The 16,691-nt window shown below is 39.0% G+C and overlaps 1 protein-coding gene across 7 annotated transcripts in view; it reads right to left on the bottom strand.

Moving 5' to 3' along the window:
* TAF1 (TATA-box binding protein associated factor 1) overlaps window positions 1-16,691 on the bottom strand; it is a 98,397-nt gene that overhangs the window by 61,429 nt on the left and 20,277 nt on the right. For 6 of the 7 annotated variants that reach the window (XM_055437770.2, XM_055437768.2, XM_055437774.2 and 3 more), the window contains exons 19-29: window positions 15,066-15,215; window positions 14,767-14,886; window positions 14,318-14,493; window positions 13,372-13,550; window positions 11,698-11,911; window positions 10,781-10,946; window positions 9,271-9,482; window positions 4,117-4,225; window positions 3,818-3,916; window positions 3,346-3,523; window positions 178-245 (exon numbers count right to left, since the gene is read on the bottom strand). In XM_055437770.2, the coding sequence (XP_055293745.1) occupies window positions 178-245; window positions 3,346-3,523; window positions 3,818-3,916; window positions 4,117-4,225; window positions 9,271-9,482; window positions 10,781-10,946; window positions 11,698-11,911; window positions 13,372-13,550; window positions 14,318-14,493; window positions 14,767-14,886; window positions 15,066-15,215 (1,671 nt within the window). The remainder of the gene's footprint in view (window positions 1-177; window positions 246-3,345; window positions 3,524-3,817; window positions 3,917-4,116; window positions 4,226-9,270; window positions 9,483-10,780; window positions 10,947-11,697; window positions 11,912-13,371; window positions 13,551-14,317; window positions 14,494-14,766; window positions 14,887-15,065; window positions 15,216-16,691) is intronic. The other variant, XM_055437769.2, reaches the window with a different exon arrangement.

Below are 16,691 nucleotides of genomic sequence, written 5' to 3'. Positions count from 1 at the left end.
TCAACAAAAGGGAGGGAATTAGACTATATGATTTCTAAGGTCCCCTCCAGACTCTAATGTACAAAAGACCTGCTTCTCCCTCATTTCTCTAATCTTCTGTTACATTATCTACTTCCTCAATTCTGATACTTGCCAGCTTCAAATTCTACTGTCTTGCTCTCATTTTAAATGTCTTACCTCTTTAAGTTTTTCATCACAGAGATCCAGCATTGATTGAGAGATCTGGGTCAGTGAGTGCTTTGGCCCTAGATTACAAAGAAACAAACAGGAAGAGATGACACCACGGACATGGGAGGCAAGAGTACCAACACCTCTCCAGACTTGCACCAACCTAGCTGCTGAGTCAGACAGATATATCTGTCTTACCTCCATTTTTCAGTGCCTAACGTCTATGGGGTCACACAGAGTCGGACACGACTGAAGTGACTTAGTAGCAGCAGCAACACATACCAGATGCATAATATGGATGAATAAACTAATTTTAATTCTCTCCCTTAGTTGTGTATATACACACACAGCAGTACTACCTTTGATACACAGCAGTACTACCTTCGATACTGCTGCTTTTAATACCTTGAAAATACTATGGATAGGGAAATGACTATTTAAGGATGTCTAAGGAGATCATCTTTCCATATTTAGCATTCAAAATTTGTGACTGCAATTTTCATTTGCAGAACTCATAGTTTGTGATGTCCACCCGACATATGGCTAATCCAAAGCCTTTGTCAGAAAACAATCTCCATCCTAGCTCAGACTACTACTTTAGTTTCCCTTAAGTCCCTAACAAGAGTTTCACAAAATCCTACATTCCCTGCTTATGGCTACCCTAGTTTAAGCTCATCATAGGGATAGCCAAAACATTTTCTTCTAAACAGTAATTCTGACTATTTCCTTGCAGTATCGTTTATCTTCCTGTCAATTCTTTCAAAGTAAGTGCTCCCCAGAGCCTAAACCTCAGCTCTATTCTCAATTACTTATTAATTAATTAGCAGGCATTTATTCATTCAGCAATTGTTTAATGACTATGATACATCCAATGATGAGATTAAAGGGAAAATAAGACACAAGTCCTACCTTAGAGAGTTCTTGGTTTAGTCAAAGAAAATGACATGAAAATAAATTGCTATACAACAAGGTATACGTGCTTGAAGTATCTATGGGCGAAATGATATGATATCTGGAAATATAAATAATGAACAAGACTGGCCATATGCTGGTAAGTGCTGAACTGGGTGAATAGATGTACTGAAGTTTATTTACTTTCTCTCTACTTCTGTATATGCCTAATAATTTAAGTTTTTAAAAAGTGAGTATAAGTGCAAATAGAGGAATATACTGATTACTATGAACTGTGGAGGGTTTGCAACAGTTTCAAAACAATTAAATCTGAGTACCAGGAAGGAACAGGAAAGGCTTGTTGTGACTGACACTTAAGCAGTGTCATTAATGAAGAGAAGTCCACCAGGTAGATAGTACTGTAGAAAAACATTCCAAGGGAGGAAGTGTGCAAAAACATTTAAGTAAGCAAATTCATGGAAACGTGAAGCAACACATTTCACAACAAGAATCACAAGTAGTTTTGTACAACTGGAACACAGGTATGTGTGTGGAAGAGAAACTGGAAATGGAACCTGGAAAGGCTGGATGGGACATATCACAATGGTCTCATAAAAGATACAAAGGCACTGAAGATTTTAAGCTACAGAGTAATTTTTCAAACTTGTATATCAGAAAAAAATACCCTGTCAACAGTGTCAAGAATTAAGGCAAGCAGCAGAGAGAAAGTCTGGAAGCAATTGCAAGAGGTCAAAGAAGAGATAACAAGGGCTTCAACTAAGACAGTAGCAATGGAGACCAAAAGGAAGGGAATTTGTTCCAGCAAAATTTAGAAGGTACAATTTATGGAACTGAGTGATCTATGAGTGCAGGAGAGGGAGAGTGAATCAACGATGAACAATATTTCTAGGTTGTATAACTAGAAGGATAGTAAAACCACTGATGGTGGTACTATTACTATTATCATCATCATTTGGGTATAAGGAAGAAAGAAGATTGAGATAGAGGGGGATGTAAGGAGAAAATCATTTTCAAATTTTTACTAACATTGCCCCTAAATGACCCACAGGTACCTCAAGCTCTGCATTTTCATTGTCAGCTCTTACCTTCCCATTCCCCTTCCAAGCGGATTTTTTTAATGCATTTATGCTTGCCAACTTGAATGATACTTGGGCCTAACAAACTTATTCTTCCTTTTTATGTGTCTGGTACTCTGCTAGGCCCTTGGAATAGAAAGATGAATAGTCTCTCTAGGAGGTCAAAGTGGTAGGAAAATCAAATATATAATCAATTATATGTAACACAATAAGAGCTATAAAAGTTGATTTAATTGTGCTAAGGGGGCACAGATGATTGAAAAATGGGCACCATGGGCAATGTGAATACATCTTCATAAAGCTAGGATATGAGCTGGTCTGGAAATATGAAAGCAAAGAGAATAAAGGGCATTCCTTACAAAGGGCAAAGACTGCGCAAAGGAATGAAGACATGGGATAGGATATTTAGTGAAATACAACGCTGAGTGTGGCAGGAATCTATATCTATAGTAGGTATGGGAGCCAGTCACTGGAAATGAGACTAGATAAATGGGTCAGGCCTGCTTATGAAAGGTATTAAAATCTAGGTACAACTATTGTCCCATGTGTACAGGTGAGAAAACGGAAAAGGTTATAAGATGTTAAATAAGTCATCTAAGGCAATTCAATTATTAAGTGCCACAGTTAATCTGTACCCTTAATCTCTATACTTATAGACGAATCTGTGCTCAAGGATACAACCGGAAATCAGAAAATTGTATCCTTTACATGCAGAAGCTGTATATACTATATCTTGAACTCTTTAGGTCTCAGAAAACATATTTCTTCCTCCTTGTCTTTTCAGTTTTTGAGCAAAGTGGACATATAACAGCCCCTATAACATATTTGTAGATCAAATCAAAGACAAATACAGTCACAAGCACATACTCTGTGGGGGTTCCATCCACAGTGAATGCCTCTTCTATTTACCTAGGCTCACTTCTTCCTCCCATACTCCCCATGCAATTGTTTCATTTCAACAGATAAGACTCCAAATTCTCCAGAGGATACATTAAAAAGTGGGAATAAAAAGCAGAAATATCTATTAAATGATTAAAAACATACGTTACCTGATTTTCATAACCCTCAAATTCACTAAGCCATTGTAGGTCCTTTCCATCAGTCCAATCTAGTCTGAATTTAGGACTAGCACGGAATTAAATAAGGATCTGAAAGGTGACCTTTGCAGTCAAAGACAGGTGATTCTTACCATTGTAGGTTGCACTATTTTTCACAATTAGCTCCAAATGCTCCCTGAACTCTTCCCGAGATGGGTAGAGGCGTTTACGCACATTTTCACGGAGTGTCTGTAAGTCCATCGGCCGGGTGATGATCTTGTAGTAGTCCTTTACGACCTTTGCATTGACTGGAGTGTGGAAAGGGTATGTCTGTGCAAACAAGAGCCAGCACCATCCATGAGCAAAGAACATTTGCCATAACCAATTCCTCAAGACTCTCTCACATCTTACCTGTCTCTACCTGGCCATCAACTCTCAAAGGAATCTCTCTAGATGGAGCAGGTCTGACTGTTTCCTCTACTAACTGTTAAAAAATAAACAAAAAACTATACCCCAAAGAATAAGGAGTTTGAGCTTCTTAGGACTATACTGCCCTCTATCTGAAATCAGACAGAACAAAGGGCCTTGCCATCCATACTGTAGACCTGAATGCAGTGAACTCACATTCGGAAGATCTCTCATGTCATTGATGATAGACTCCAAAATGGATGACAATGTCACCATGGGGTCTGTCCGGCGCCGGTGAATGGACTTATGAGGTCTCTAAGGAGAAACAAAATATCAGAATGCTTCTTTAAAAAAAAAAAAAAGTACATTTTGGAAACCTTGTAATGAGCAGTACATGTAATTCTCAGGGCAACGCCACAGGGAGAATCTAAGGCTGTATCAGGGCCATGGCTTAGAAGACTGGGGGAATTAATGAGAATCTCATCTGGTCAGAAAGCAGCAATGCAGATACTCACATTCAAATAGTCACAGTGAACAGTAGTTCCAACTCGCCGTTTCTTCTTGGGAGGAAGCTGCTGCTTAGGGAACTTGAGAACCAGAGATTTTCTGCGAACCTCATCTGCACTGTAATAATCATAACACTTTCATAGCATACAGTCCCTATTTTTAGCCCCCCCAAAAAAAGCAACCACAAAGAAAAAGTCCAAAGTAACTGAGCATGAGCCTGGGGAGTAAAAAGCCAAACTAAAGGCCAGACATCCACATCCTAAGGCTCAGATAGGGAAAGACCTCATAGTATCTCCAAATTAATAAAGAACTAGGCAAGCCACAAGTTCACCTCAGTTTCCTACTTGGAAGATAAAGGAACTAGGCTAAAGGAATTTCAAGAATCTTTCTATATCGAACATTCTATCTCAGGATAAAAGGACTAGGAAATTTAACCTATTCAGAATAGAAACAAGGAAGAAATTAAAGCTTGTCTGAAAAGAAAAACTAGGGACTTCCTTAATGGTCCAGTGGTTAGGACTCCATGCTTTCATTGCAGGAGGCATTGGTTCAATCCTTGGTTGGGGAACTAGGATCCCAGATGCCACACGGAGTGGCCGAAAAGAAGAGAAAAAACTAGTTTGAGTTTCTCTCAAACATTAAAACCTACTTCCCTTTAATCATATGAGATAAAGATACTATATTTTCTTCTTCTAATGTGCTTCAAAACGTGACTACTATAGATGTTGATAAATTAACAAGGATAGGAAAAAATTCTCAAATCTAAACAGAATAAATGAATATAACTACATATTAAATTCACCGTTGCAATGAAAAGAATAAAAAACTTAGGAATATATCTATCTAAAGAAACAAAAGACCTATATATAGAAAACTATAAAACACTGGTGAAAGAAATCAGAGAGGACACTAATAGATGGAGAAATATACCCTGTTCATGGATTGGAAGAATATTAAATATTGTGAAAATGAGTATATTACCCAAAGTAATTTATAGGTTCAATGCAATCCCTATCAAGCTACCAATGGTATTTTTCACAGAGGTAGAACAAATAATTTCACAATTTGTATGGAAATACAAAAAACTTCGAATAGTCAAAGCAATCTTGAGAAAGAATGGAACTGGGGGAATCAACCTGCCGGACTTCAGGCTCTACTACAAAGCCACAGTCATCAAGACAGTATGGTACTGGCATAAAGACAGAAATATAGATCAATGGAACAAAATAGAAAGCCCAGAGATAAATCCACGCACCTATGGACACCTTATCTTTGACAAGGGAGGCAAGGATATTCAATGGAGAAAAGACAATCTCTTTAACAAGTGGTGCTGGGAAAACTGATCAGGCACTTGTAAAAGAATGAAACCAGAACACTCCCTAACACCATACACAAAAATAAACTCAAAATGGATTAAAGATCTAAACGTAAGACCAAAAACTATAAAGCTCCTAGAGGAGAACATAGGCAAAACACTCTCCGACATAAATCACAGCAGGATCCTCTATGACCCACCTCCCAGAGTAATGGAAATAAAAGCAAAAATAAACAAATGGGACCTAATTAAACTTAAAAGCTTTTGCACAACGAAGGAAAACTATAAGCAAGGTGAAAAGACAGCCTTCAGAATGGGAGAAAATAATAGCAAATGAAGCAACTGACAAAGAATTAATCTCAAAAATATACAAGCAGCTCCTGCAGCTCAATTCAAGAAAAATAAACGACCCAATCAAAAAATGGGCCAAAGAACTAAACAGACATTTCTCCAAAGAAGACATACAGATGGCTAACAAACACATGAAAAGATGCTCAACATCACTCATAATCAGAGAAACGCAAATCAAAACCTCAATGAGGTACCATTTCACGCCAGTCAGAATGGCCGCTATCCAAAAGTCTACAAGCAATAAATGCTGGAAAGGGTGTGGAGAAAAGGGAACCCTCTTACACTGTTGGTGGGAATGCAAACTTGTACAGCCACTATGGAGAACAGTGTGGAGATTCCTTAAAAAACCTGTAAATAGAACTGCCATACAACCCAGCAATCCCACGGCGGGGCATTCACACCGAGGAAACCAGAATTGAAAGAGACACGTGTACCTCAATGTTCATCGCAGCACTGTTTACAATAGCCAGGACATGGAAGCAACCTAGATGTCTATTGGCAGACGAATGGATAAGAAAGCTGTGGTACATAGACACAATGGAGTATTACTCAGCAATTAAAAAAGAATACATTTGAATCAGTTCTAATGAGGTGGATGAAACTGGAGCCTATTATACAGAGTGAAGTAAGCCAGAAAGAAAAACACCAATACAGTATACTAACACATATATATGGAATTTAGAAAGACGGTAACAATAACCCTCTATACAAGACAGCAAAAGAGACACAGATGTATAGAACAGTCTTAGGGCGAGGGTGGGATGATTTGGGAGAATGGCATTGAAACATGTGAAATGAATCACCAGTCCAGGTTTGACGCATGAGACAGGGTGCTCAGGGCTGGTGCAATGGGATGACCCTGAGGGATGGGATGGGGAGGGAGGTGGGAGGGGGGGTTCAAGATGGGGAACACATGTACACCTGGGGCGGATTCATGTCAATGTATGGCAAAACCAATACAATATTGTAAAGTAATTAGCCTCCAATTAAAATTAATAAATTAAAAATTACATACTCAAAAAATAAATATAATTTGAATGTAATACCCTGACTGTACAACTTCAGCAGCGTATAATCCAAGGACAACAAGTTACAGAAAATATCCTGAATCTACTTTGCATGCTTGTTGTTGGTAGTAGTGTGTGTGCTCAGTTGCTCAGTCATGTCTGACTCTTTGCAACCCCATGAACCAGAGCCCGCCAGGTTCCTCTGTGCATGGGATTTTCCAAGCAAGAATACTGGAGTAGGTTGCCATTTCCTTCTCCAAATTCTCAAACTATCCTGCACATATCACAGGATGGGCAAATATATAAATACACTGATGCTGGGAACCAGAGAGGATATAAATATAAAACAGAAAAAGAATAAAACTTAATGATGTATAAATAGAGGTGATATGATGTTTTCACTGATTTTAATTAAATCAAGAACCTAAAAAGTGTAAGCTAAAAATAAAATGCAAACTATAGCTAAAAAACAGAAAAAGATGAAGAATCTACAGATATAATTTGTATTGGAAGTATTGATATGAGGTTGTGACTTACAATATTTGTATATTTCCTAGTTCTATCTACTAAGAACCTAGAAGCAGTGACATCTCAGTGGCAATGAGCATACTTAACACCTAGATATTGTTTCCAAAATACTATTCCCCGATAAAATGAACCAGGACTCCCTGAGAAAGGGCTGATTCTGGGTCTGGGACAGAGAAATTTCAAGGAAAGCCTGACATCTAATGCCAGAAAGCAAAGAAATTTACAAAATTTAAAGGTTCATTTCAAAAGGACACAGGTTCTGGCTCGAAGGGATCAAATCTGGGACAATCTGGGCATCCAAATTAATAATGATGTTAACAGATTTTAATATAGTTTACAAAAGGAAGACTTTCAGAATCCATAGTAATATTCAAAAGAGGGAGAACTCCTGCTTTACAGAATGTCAAGTTAGTGTAAAGAACGACAGAATTAGAAAAACAATTAAGCAACCCCCTATGTAATAACTGAGTTAGGTAATGATCATCAATGGATGTTAAAACTATTGAGAGAAATACTGTAAGAGAACAGGATATTCACCAACAAATTAATTACAATGGGAAAAAACCATCTTTATTATAGAGGAATCTGAGTATTACCACCTTAATAAGATGATCAAAATACTGAGGAAACCTGACATTATATGCTTTCTCATGTGGTGCAGTAAATGCATAATATTACTTCTGCTGCAATCTTGCCTAAGATAAATATAATCAATACAAAAACAGACAAATCTAGAATGTGAAATATTTTATGAGACCATTGACATGGACTCTTTAAAAAATTCAATGTCATGAAAAACAAGGTGGGGAAGACAGTTCTACATTAAGAGAGATTCATGAAAAACAAGGTGGGGAAGACAGTTCTACATTAAGAGAGATTCAAAATACTTAATGTTTGAACTGGAATTGGATCCTGAATGGAAGTAGGGTATAGGCAATAAAGAATATTGAGAACTGGGGAAATTTGAACAAGGACTGAATATTAGATACTACTGAATTAATGCTAAATTTCTTAGGTGTATTAATAGTATCATGTTTGTGCATGCTAGGTCACTTCAGTCATGTCTGACTCTTTGCGACCCCATGGACTACAGCCTGCCAGGCTCTACTATCTATGGGATTTTCCAGGCAAGAATATTGGAATGGGTTGTCATTTCCTTCTCCAAGTATCATGTTTGTTATGTCCTTATTCTTTGGAGATGTGTGCTAAAGAATTTGAGAGAAATGTCACGATGCCTACAACTTCCAAATGTTTCAGCAAATAAGAAAATGTTTTAAACATATAAAGATGAAACAAATGTGACAAATGTTAACAGTTCATGAATTTAGAGAAAAAACATACTATATTATTCCTTCAGCTTTTCTGTAGGTTTGCAATTTTAAAACTAAAAAGTTGGGGGGATTTTTTTTTTTAATTTAAAAACTTTTCTCATTGTACAGCAGAAACCAATACAACATTGTAAAAAATGAATTTAAAAGAAATAATTTCTACTTGATTATCAAATTCTGAGGACAAGGGCTAGGTAAGTATAAGCATAGTCTGTCTCCTCAATCTTTTTGGCTAGTCCATTATCAGAACATCTGAGATCAGGGACCTTACAAATATTACAAGTGCCTGGAATTAGAACAGGAAGAACATCAAGTATATACCAGGTACTGTACTACTTGCTTTATATAGCCTCCTTCATTTTATCTTCATAGTTACCCTTGAAAGGGTGATTTTATTTTGTAAATAAGGAAACTTAAGACTCAGAAAAGTTGAGTAGCATGCCCAAGGGCAAGTAGGTGGTGGAGCCTAATGAGTGCTTTACAAGACTGTAATTTCCATTACTGGCAACAATTACTGAGGAAAGTCCATTAAAGTTCCTATGTCCTCAGTTCCACTTCAGAGAACACATCACATCCACCCCTGCCCCCCACCAATATCGCCAACCTCCAACAGATCTCTCCCACTGCTCTTACCTCTCAATTAGCTGTTTCCCTAGGACAATCTTGGTCCCTTCAACCTTGATAAGTTCCTCATTATCATTAGGAATGACTGTTTTTTCCAACTCTTCCTCCTGCTCCTCTGTCATGGCAACAGGGTTGGAAGGGGGAGCATTTGTTTGATAATAAAGAGGGCAGAATTTGTTTGTTCTCATGTGCCCAATGGCACCACAAGCCCCACATTTCAGCTGTAAAAGGAAAAGTATCAACATGTCAGAGGTAAGCAGGCTTTTTCATATTAGCTTTAAAAAGTACACAGAAGGCAGAAGAGAAACAAAGGCAGGCCCAGAACTTTTATTCTCATAGACTCCTTACACACCTTTCAACCAGAAGTCACCGAACAGAAGTACATGTATGGAAATGACACATTAAAAACAAAATGAAATCCAGAGACTGAACATTACTTCAAAAATCAAGTGAGGAAGAAAAGGCAGAGGATTTTTAACCCAACTTAAGATGTAAACTATGAAAACATTAAAAATGCAGAAGGCTATTGGAAGCCCAAGGTTGCATTCAGCAGCACAGGCAGCCAGAATGAGTATATTCCCAGTCTCAAGGAAAAGGCTTAATAATACTAAGACTCTTGAAATTCCCTGGCAGTCAGTTGTTAGGACTCTGCGTTCTCACTGCAGAGGACCTGGGTTCAATCCCTGGTCAGGGAACTAAGATCCCACAGGCAGTGCAGTGCAGCCAAAAAAAACAAAAAAACAAAACAACACTCCACACACAAAAAAGCCAAAACAACAACAACAAGTCTCCATCTTAGTTGTGCAACTGCCCTCACTGTCATCTACAAAATGGGATCAATATTATATCACATAATATCACATACAAGAAACATTAGAATACTTAATGAGCTCAGTACATGTTATCAGCAGTTCACATCTGTTGAGAATTTTACCAGGTATAAAGTGCTTTCCATGTATTACATTCCTTAATACAATACCACTGTTAGATAGGTATCATTTTAAAGAAGAAAAAACAGGTTGGAGAGGTTATGGGCACAGAGTTACTAATGGCAGAACAAGAACCTGAACCCAGATCTTCTGTTTCCAAGTCCACGGCTCTTTCCACCGTACCACAGTTGCCTCATTTTATGATGCACATTACACTGCACAGTGATACCTAAACTATGCAAAGCAACCTGTATTGTATGTCACTGCTTTTAACACGTGCAATTTAAAAACAAGATGTGTCTACATATGTACATAAATATACATGTCAAAAAAATCCTCACCTGTCTCAACCCATAGAAAGTATTTTCAATGGATGAAGCATAAAATGACACCCAATGGTACAGATTAAATCTGGTATTGTCAGTTCCAGTCGTAACAGCATTTATAACACCCAAGTGGCCACATCAGTTCAAACTAGCTTTCCATAATACTGCCTTCATTCCCAGTAAGGGAGGATGCCAAAAGCTAAGGGAAAAGGTATGATTTCTTTCTCTGCTTTGTTAGTTATGATCATATTACACTATACTTACTTTTAGGTCAGGACGCTCCTTCATTTTCTTGGGCTTCTTCTCAGGAGGACCCTTAAGCTTCTCCTTTTCCTGGTTTCGCTTAAGTCGCCTCAGTTGCTCTTGAATCCTCCGCCGTTCTTTTCGCATCTCTTCTCGATGTTGTTCATCAAAAAGGGCAAATTTTCGACTATATAAAGGGGAAAAAAATTCACGGATCCACGCTGCTGCTGCTAAGTCGCTTCAGTCGTGTCCGACTCTGTGCGACCTCATAGATGGCAGCCTACCAGGCTCCCCCGTCCCTGAGATTCTCCAGGCAAGAACACTGGACTGGGTTGCCATTTCCTTCTCCAATGCATGAAAGTGAAAAGTAAAAGTGAAGTCGCTCAGTCGTGTCCGATTCTTTGCGACCCCATGGACTGCAGCCTACCAGGCTCCTCCACCCATGGGATTTTCCAGGCAAGAGTACTGGAGTGGGTTGCCATTGCCTTCTCCGCCTCACGGATCCATAAGCAAACTTAAAACCAAGAAGACTGTCCTGATAACAAATATCTCAGAACTAAAGTAATACTGAAACAAAAGGGGCTACATGGCATTCCCACTTACCCTGCTCATCAGTCTTCCATGTGCAGAGGGGTACCTCTCTCAGAATGAGGAGCCCTGAGGAGTCCCTAAGATTTTTGCCAACCAACCAACAAAAACACAAAGGACCCAGAAAGAACTTAAAACATGCCTTTATTTTACAGCAAACTGGGGATTCTCCCTGTCATCTGGCTCTGTTCAAACCCAAAGTTCCAAAGGCAAGATGATTCTCAATTAACACAGATTTCCAGGGACAACTGTGCAGAAACTTGTCACTAAAATTCAAGTATCCATCCTCACCCCCTTCCCCATCATTATCATTCTCCTTATCACACTAGCAAGTGGGGAGTCAAACTCACATGAATTCCTCGTCTTTTGTGGTCCGTATGCGCACATAGGCATCAATGACAGCTGGCTTTCGGACCGTCTCACAGCGAACATATTCTTTCCCCTCTTCATCTCGAAACGTGCGATAAATCTTGAGACAACGGCCAGTGGCAGAAGAATTAAGGCTTGTCACAGAAGCAGTGTCATCATCTCTGTGATTGTTTCCTGATGCTGCTGAGCCTGCTGCTGCAAGAAGAAAAAAGATTTCCACAGTCCCCCTACCACCTAAATGGCTATTTTCTTGGGGTTGAGTGAAGACCCCAAAACTCAACATGCCACAGAACTATTGTTCTATAGAAAGCATCAAAGTCACCACCAGCCCTAAGGATACACTAGTTGTCCTTTCCTGACTTCATTTTATCACTGTCAATGTTCCCATTTTTATAAGTACATAAAGTTCTGAGAGGATCTCAAAAAAACATGTTTGTCACAGGGAGGACAGCAGAGCAGTAGCTGTATTCTGATTTCTTTGAACCAATGCACAAAAGGAAAGTCCAAGCAGGAAGTAGTTACTGATCACACTACAGAAAAGCACCCAAGCAATGGGGAGGGCGGGGGTGGGGGCCAGGGCACGGCAGGCAGAAAAGACACCACAGAAAAACTCCAGTCTTAAGGCCTAGAGTATGCTTCTCCAACTTTAATATGAATGAACAGGAATCATCTGAGGATCGTGTTAAAATACAGATTCTAATTTAGCAGGTTTGGAGTGAAACCTGAGACTGCATTTCTAACAAGCATCCACATGATGTAGACATTCCTAGTGCAAGACCACATTCGAGGAAAGGTTTTATCACATCTTTACAAAGTAGTCAGAACAACCGAATCACACAAAGCTTTTACAAAGGGAAAACAAAGGAAAGACTACTGTGAGTGTAGTCATTTAAAATGTTCATCTTCAGCCTTTATCTTCTCTCAGTATCTACATCCAAGTTCTCAACTGCCTGTTTGACATCTATACTGGGGAGTATCATAAGGACCTCAAAATCCATATATTATACCTTTCCTTCTTAAACCTGTTTCTTTTTCTGAAATGTACTGCCCTAATCAATGGTACCACCATCTTTACAGCAAGCCAGAATGAAACCTTAATATCACTTTGATCTCTCTTTTTTCATTCCCAATGACCACATCTCAAACCAGTTCAGGCCTTCATCATCCGCACCCTCAATTTATGCAATTTAGGGTTGGTGAGTTTAAACTTTTTTTAGAATCCAAGACTCCTCTGAGAATTTTCCAAAAGCCATGGATCTTCTCCTCAGAAAAAGTACACCTATACAGACTTCTACATGTGATTTCAGAGGGTTCATGAACAACCCCCAAATCCATCCACAGATTCTATATTAAAAACTCTTACCCTCTAGGATGAATGCCCAGAAAGCTCAAGTGATGCACAGCACTGATAGTCCTGGTTTGGCCAGGCCTGATACAAACATAGGCAGTGGCAGACTGGCAGCATCTCTTCAATTTGTGCCCCACAGACATAGCTAGAGTTCAGTTTGCAGAATCTCTCTAATTCATCTATGGGCTTTTCTATACTCATCTCCTACTTCTCCTGCCTCCATCTTTACCTTAGTTATTAGTGAGCAGTTATTTACACTTTTTCGATCTTTTTTTGGTCTGTCTATCTGTAAAGTCACTACCCTCACCCAGTATCATCCTCTGTAGTTCCTTCCGTTCCTGCTCCTCCCGTTCACGTGACAGCTGAGAGCTGGTCTTCTTATTCTGCAACATGTTCTCTATGTTTTTTCCCATTTCCTCAAAGTCACTGTCTTCAGCTGAGCTGCTGTCTGTGTCAGTTGATAAGATTTCAGTTGATGATAAAACCCTAAAAAGACAAAAAAATGTTGAATTAAAAAGGAGGGGAAACATAAGTTTTAAAAAAAGCTGAAGAAACAATTTTAGTTTAGGCAAGAGTAGGAAATTGAGAAATCAACCTTAAAAGAGAAAGATTCAAAATCCACTAAGACATGGAACCCCGAACAGAAAAGCTCTACAAGTTTTCCTAGAAATTCAGTCAATGAGGCAAGTTCAAAATATGAAATAGTACAGCAACTCTTTCAGAATTCTTGGAAAAAGCCTGAGAAACAACAAATCAGCATAGCAGTCATTTTTAATAGGGCATTATCATCCTGTAAACACTAAGCCTCCAAAAAAACCTCCACAATCCCCTATCAACACTGTAATGGCTGCCAGGCTCAAGTAGGCTACAAGATTTGCCATGGAACCTAGTACTTCTTGCCACTGAAAACCTCTGCCAGGCCTGGATGGGAGCAGAGTTTGGGGAAGAATGGATACATGTATATGTATGGCTGAGTCCTTTTGCTGTTCACCTGAAACTATCACAATATTGTTAATTAGCTATATCCCAATACAAAATTTAAAAAAGCAAAACAAACAAAAAAACAAAAACTTTGCCTATTGTTTTGAAGGGAGTAGGTACCACAGCACTATCATGAATAGATATCACCCTGAAATCTCAGATACCTAACCACCTAGTCATATTTTTAGGTGATCTTCTCTCCCCTATAAAATAATGTCTGAGACCCCCTCCCCTTTCCAGCTTAGATCTCCTGCAGTATTAAAACAACACACTTGTTCTGCAGGTCAAAGATACGCTGACATTCCTCTTTGTAACGCTCCTGATGCTCAGCCACAGAAAACCTTGATCCACGGGCAAATTTACTCATGGGTCCCTCTCCAGAGCGGGCTTGTTCTGTTGACATTGTACGTACTACATCAATCACTTCCCAGCGGGACAACTTCTTAATCTATGAGAGACAAACACACAAATCATTTGGAGATTTCAAAGGAAAAAACCAGTGCACATGGTTAGAAGCTAGACCAAAAAAAAAAAAAAATCACCCAAAGCAGGTTAGACAGAAAGCTTTGAGAAAGCTAACTCCTGAAGAAGTCTCTAAGATTCAGTCTACCACAACCTAAACGACAAAATTCTCCAGATAGTTCCTAATATCTGCCTCTAAGCTTTCCCCTCTCTATAAAGAGCCCCCGGGAGCCTCTAAGTTTTTCTCTTCCATGCCCACCTCTTCCTCAGGCACACCAAATTTACGCAGAAGTTGCTTGGCATTTTTCAGCGAAAGGCGACGGAGGTCTGCGTCTGTTCCTGTCACTGTCTTCTTCACTGGCTGAGGCTCCTTATCATCCTACCTCAGAAACAAAACAAGAAAGAATCCTAGTAAGTTGAACTCTTTATAGTAGGCATCTAAGACATACTGTTAACATTTCCATGGCTTCCCAGATCCCCATCCATTCATCTCCATTCCTTAACCTCTATTTCTTCTTCCTCTGATTTTTCACCTTCCAGAAATTCAAACAGTCTCACCTTCTGCTGTGTTGGTTTGTTTGGAATCTTCACATAGGAGAATCCTTCACCACACCCTGTGGGATCTGCCACCCCAGTCACCTCCAGGAGACACTTGCCCTTCATGGCAGCAATGAAAGCCCGTGTGGTGTTCCAAGGAGCAGTGCGAACCTGAAGTATGAAAAAAGATTCAGGGGGTGGTGAAAAACATTTGCTCTATGTCTAGCCACACTTAGAAGGTGGGGATAATAACAATAATGTACAATCTGATGCTTTCTTAAACCGTTCACAGAGATCAATAGCTACATAAAGCTGCCCAGGACACAGCCTGTTCTTTTCTATGGTATTTAAATCATGATAATAAGTAAGAGGCCAAAGTCTCAGTCAGTGTAAGTAGGAATATGTGGAAAAGTGGTACCCCCCTCTTCAGCTCCGTATCACTTGGGTTTGACTGAGAGTTCTCAAAGACAGTGTTGTCCCCACCATCATGATTTTCAAAGAATTAAGTTAGACTGATGACCACTTTTGATGGTCTAATTGCTCAAACACCTTCTTTAGAATGACCCATATACATACTCTCCCAATTAGATGATAAACATGCTCTACAAAGTACTGGCCCCTATCTCAGTAGCAATAAACCAAAGTGTATTCCACCTCTGCCACAGGTTTGGTCAAAAAGACCTGTCCTCTCCTAGAACCCTGAATGGTGTTTATTGACCACATAAAATAAGCAGGCAATTAAGACAAGAGCAATGTGCTTGTCCAAACAGACCAGAAAAGGTATACGTAACTGGCCAATTCTCTATTCGAGATTCAACCTTGAAGGCCGTTCAAAAGAATTTTTCATTTCGGAAATTCTGATATCCACTCATTGTTCACTCCAACTTCAAAAGTACAGTACATAAAACAATGCTTCTTTACTCACTCTGCCTGACCTCACTGACAAGCATTCACTCATTTAACAAATATTTATTGAATATCTACATGTCAAGCACTACTTTCTCAAGGGCCTAATGTCAGTGAGGGAGAGACAGATAAACCAACCAAATTCAATACTGCATGATCAGTGCCATGACAGGAAAGTAAAAAGTGCTATATGTATACAAAGAAGGAAAAGATGGTGATCCAATCCAAATGAAGGGTGGGAGTGAGGGCAAGAGTCAGGAAAAGCTTCCAAAAGAATATAACTTGCAGATGAAGGTCAAATGATAGAGGAATGGAGAGGAAATATTCTAGGCAGAGGTAATAACAGTTGCAAAATCCTAGAAAGCAGCAGAAATAAATTTAGGGAACTGAAAGAACTTTATTATGTTTGGAGCTTAAGAGTATAAGATGGTCAGTGACAGATGAGAGGAGATGAGAGCTATATTACAAGACCAAAATCACACAGAGGCTTGTGAATCATGTTATGGATTGAGGACCCAAAGGAAGTCCTTGAGCAAGAGTGATATGATCAAACTTTTGTTTTAAAAGATCAATTAATTTTTTGACAAATGGTACTAGAATAACTGGACATTCATATGCAAAAAGATGAACCTTAATCTAAACACCTTGCACCCTAAACAAAAATTAACTCAAAATAGATCTAAACCTAACATCTAAAACAATAAAACCTTTACAAGAAAATAAGAATAAATCTTTGTGACT

The sequence above is a fragment of the Moschus berezovskii genome, chromosome X (assembly GCF_049115385.1).
Source record: "Moschus berezovskii isolate FMDL1 chromosome X, NW_MosBer_1.0, whole genome shotgun sequence".
NCBI classification, from domain to species: Eukaryota; Metazoa; Chordata; class Mammalia; order Artiodactyla; family Moschidae; genus Moschus; species Moschus berezovskii.
The sequence above is the reverse complement of the archived record's forward strand: the minus strand, read 5'-3'. Positions and strand labels throughout refer to the sequence as shown.